We start from the raw sequence: 2,203 nt of genomic DNA, 5'->3' as shown, positions 1-2,203 counted from the left end.
CCTGCAGTAGGTGCGCACAGATCGGGCAGATCTTACAATAATCTGCTTGCCTCCCAATTGCTCTGAAACAAGGGGGTTTGGGCAGGGCAGTGGTGCTTGGCTGGTGGTGTTTCAGCGTGGCATGGGGGGGTTTTTTGTTATTTTAAGCAGTCATTCCTCCAGTTCCTTCATTTGAAGTTCGCCTCTTGGCCTCTCACGAGAAAAGCGGCTATTTTACACATTCTAGAAAATGTCTGTATTCTCTGAGTACGGTAACTTCAGCAGAATCTCACCACAAAAATGGCAGTCTGCTTCCACCATGGACTACTGATCCCAAAGTCAGCAGCATATCTGTAGTATTTTTTGCCTTCCTTACCCCTTCAAACCTTCCTGTTAGAACAGAGATGAGGAAGTATTCTGCCCTTATGGTACGCTGCTGTAACTTTTTCACCTTCAGTTCTATAGGGTTATCTTACCCAATCGTATTTAGTTCAAGTAACTATAGTAACTGTCTGAGCCTTCAAAAAAAATAAAAAAACCCAACAACAACAACAAAAAAAACCCGAAACCAAAACAGAAACAAATACAACAACTTACTGTCCCAACTGTTTTCAGAATAATTCAGCCTTGAGCCAATTCAGTCTTGACCTCATTTTTCTAACTCTGGCTAAAGTATTACTTTGGTATCTTGCATTGTCTTGTTGCAGAGTGTCTGAATGTCGCCACAGAAATTTTAAAGAGGGTTTAAGCAGAGATTTTTCTTTGGGCAAAAATAAATCAAAGATGTACACGAGTAAATCTAAAAAGCTGGAAAGAGAGACCCCTATTTATCCCTTGGAACATCAAACTTACTTCTCCAACGTCCGGTAGCTGGTTGCAAACATGCAATATATTCAGTAAGTCTTCTTTCAAAAGCTTTGAGATCTGGGAAGGATGTACATGAAGCATAATTAGATCTTCATCTAGTTAGTCAAATTTTAAAGTAAAAGATAAAAGAAATTCACTTTTCCCCTGTACACACCCATTTCCTGAACAGGCAGAGAAAACCAGTGCAATGAAAGCACAGCTGAAGTAGCTTCACACAACTTCAGCTAAAAAGGGCAATCATGGAGTTACACTAAATGCAAGAAACATTCCCACTTATGGAAAAGAAAATCGATATAGTCGAGAAATCGCAGTATTTTAGACACCTTTAAAAATACTGAGAGTTAGATTTAGAGTAGTTTAAACAGCCCCTTCACACAGAAAAAAGTATCACAGTTTGGAGTATTAAGTACATCAGGAAACCATTAAATTCTATTATCTATATGACGGTAAGTAAAAATAAAAGTTGGCCATTTCCCAGCTCTTCCAGGGATTATTTGTAGCAGTGTGGCTTTGATGACTTTGTTTTGCAGAAACTTTTAGTTATACATACGCACACATACCTATATATAAAAGCCCAAAGTAAACACTAGCTCAATGATCTTATTTTAATTCTGGTTTTCTTTATTTTATAGATATTTCTTCTGATCGCCATCATTCTCCAATGGTCTTTCAACTGCAATTGCTGTTAAACGCCAAGAAGCATTTCAACTTCATACTCCCAATTTGTTAAAAAAATAAATCTTAGCCACCTAACGTTTGTCTACAGGGAGCTGTTTCACCTGAAGTCTATGTTAGATTTAAGCTTCTCTTCAGCAAGCTCGGTATTTGACAACATTCCAGTCAAAGCTAGAATTCTAGCTTATCTATTATCATGAAATGTTTCAGTTAGCACCACTCTGGAATATTTTTTCCTTCAACTGCAACTGTTGCTAACTTATTTACATAATAAAGCAATCAGAAAATAAGATCAGATGAAATGCGGCTATTATGATCAGTACTAATGCAGCTTTCCAAACTGCAGATTTCCTCCTAGGTGGTTTGCAGTCAAACCGGAGTGCAGATTACAGCATCTTGACTTCAGCCACAGAACAGCTAACTAGTCTTAATTACTGCCAACAGCCTCATAGTTATGGACTGTCTCCCACCTCCCTTCTGGGGAAGCTAAACCACTGCCAGCAATTAAAACTAATTAACTGTTCTCTGACCAGGACAAACCCCTACAACTAGTCACTGAAGTGAGAGGGAGTATGAAGCATCACATGAAAAGCTATTTCAGAAATAGCACCCGGTAGGCACAAAATCCAGCTATTGATAACAAAGTTCAAGAAAACACTCGTATAATGTTGGCAGCATTAAA

At 38.4% G+C, this 2,203-nt stretch overlaps 1 protein-coding gene across 1 annotated transcript in view; it reads right to left on the bottom strand.

Annotated features, from left to right (window-relative positions):
- CNEP1R1 (CTD nuclear envelope phosphatase 1 regulatory subunit 1) overlaps nucleotides 1-903 on the bottom strand; it is a gene marked incomplete at its 5' end in the record, with an annotated part of 4,591 nt that extends 3,688 nt beyond the window's left edge. The window contains one exon of the mRNA XM_010137183.1: nucleotides 832-903. Within this exon, the coding sequence (XP_010135485.1) occupies nucleotides 832-903 (72 nt within the window). The remainder of the gene's footprint in view (nucleotides 1-831) is intronic.
- Nucleotides 904-2,203: the final 1,300 nt, after the last annotated feature.

The sequence above is a fragment of the Buceros rhinoceros genome, unplaced genomic scaffold, assembly GCF_000710305.1.
Source record: "Buceros rhinoceros silvestris isolate BGI_N320 unplaced genomic scaffold, ASM71030v1 scaffold16555, whole genome shotgun sequence".
NCBI classification, from domain to species: domain Eukaryota; kingdom Metazoa; phylum Chordata; class Aves; order Bucerotiformes; family Bucerotidae; genus Buceros; species Buceros rhinoceros.
This window is presented reverse-complemented; position numbering and strand designations above follow the sequence as displayed.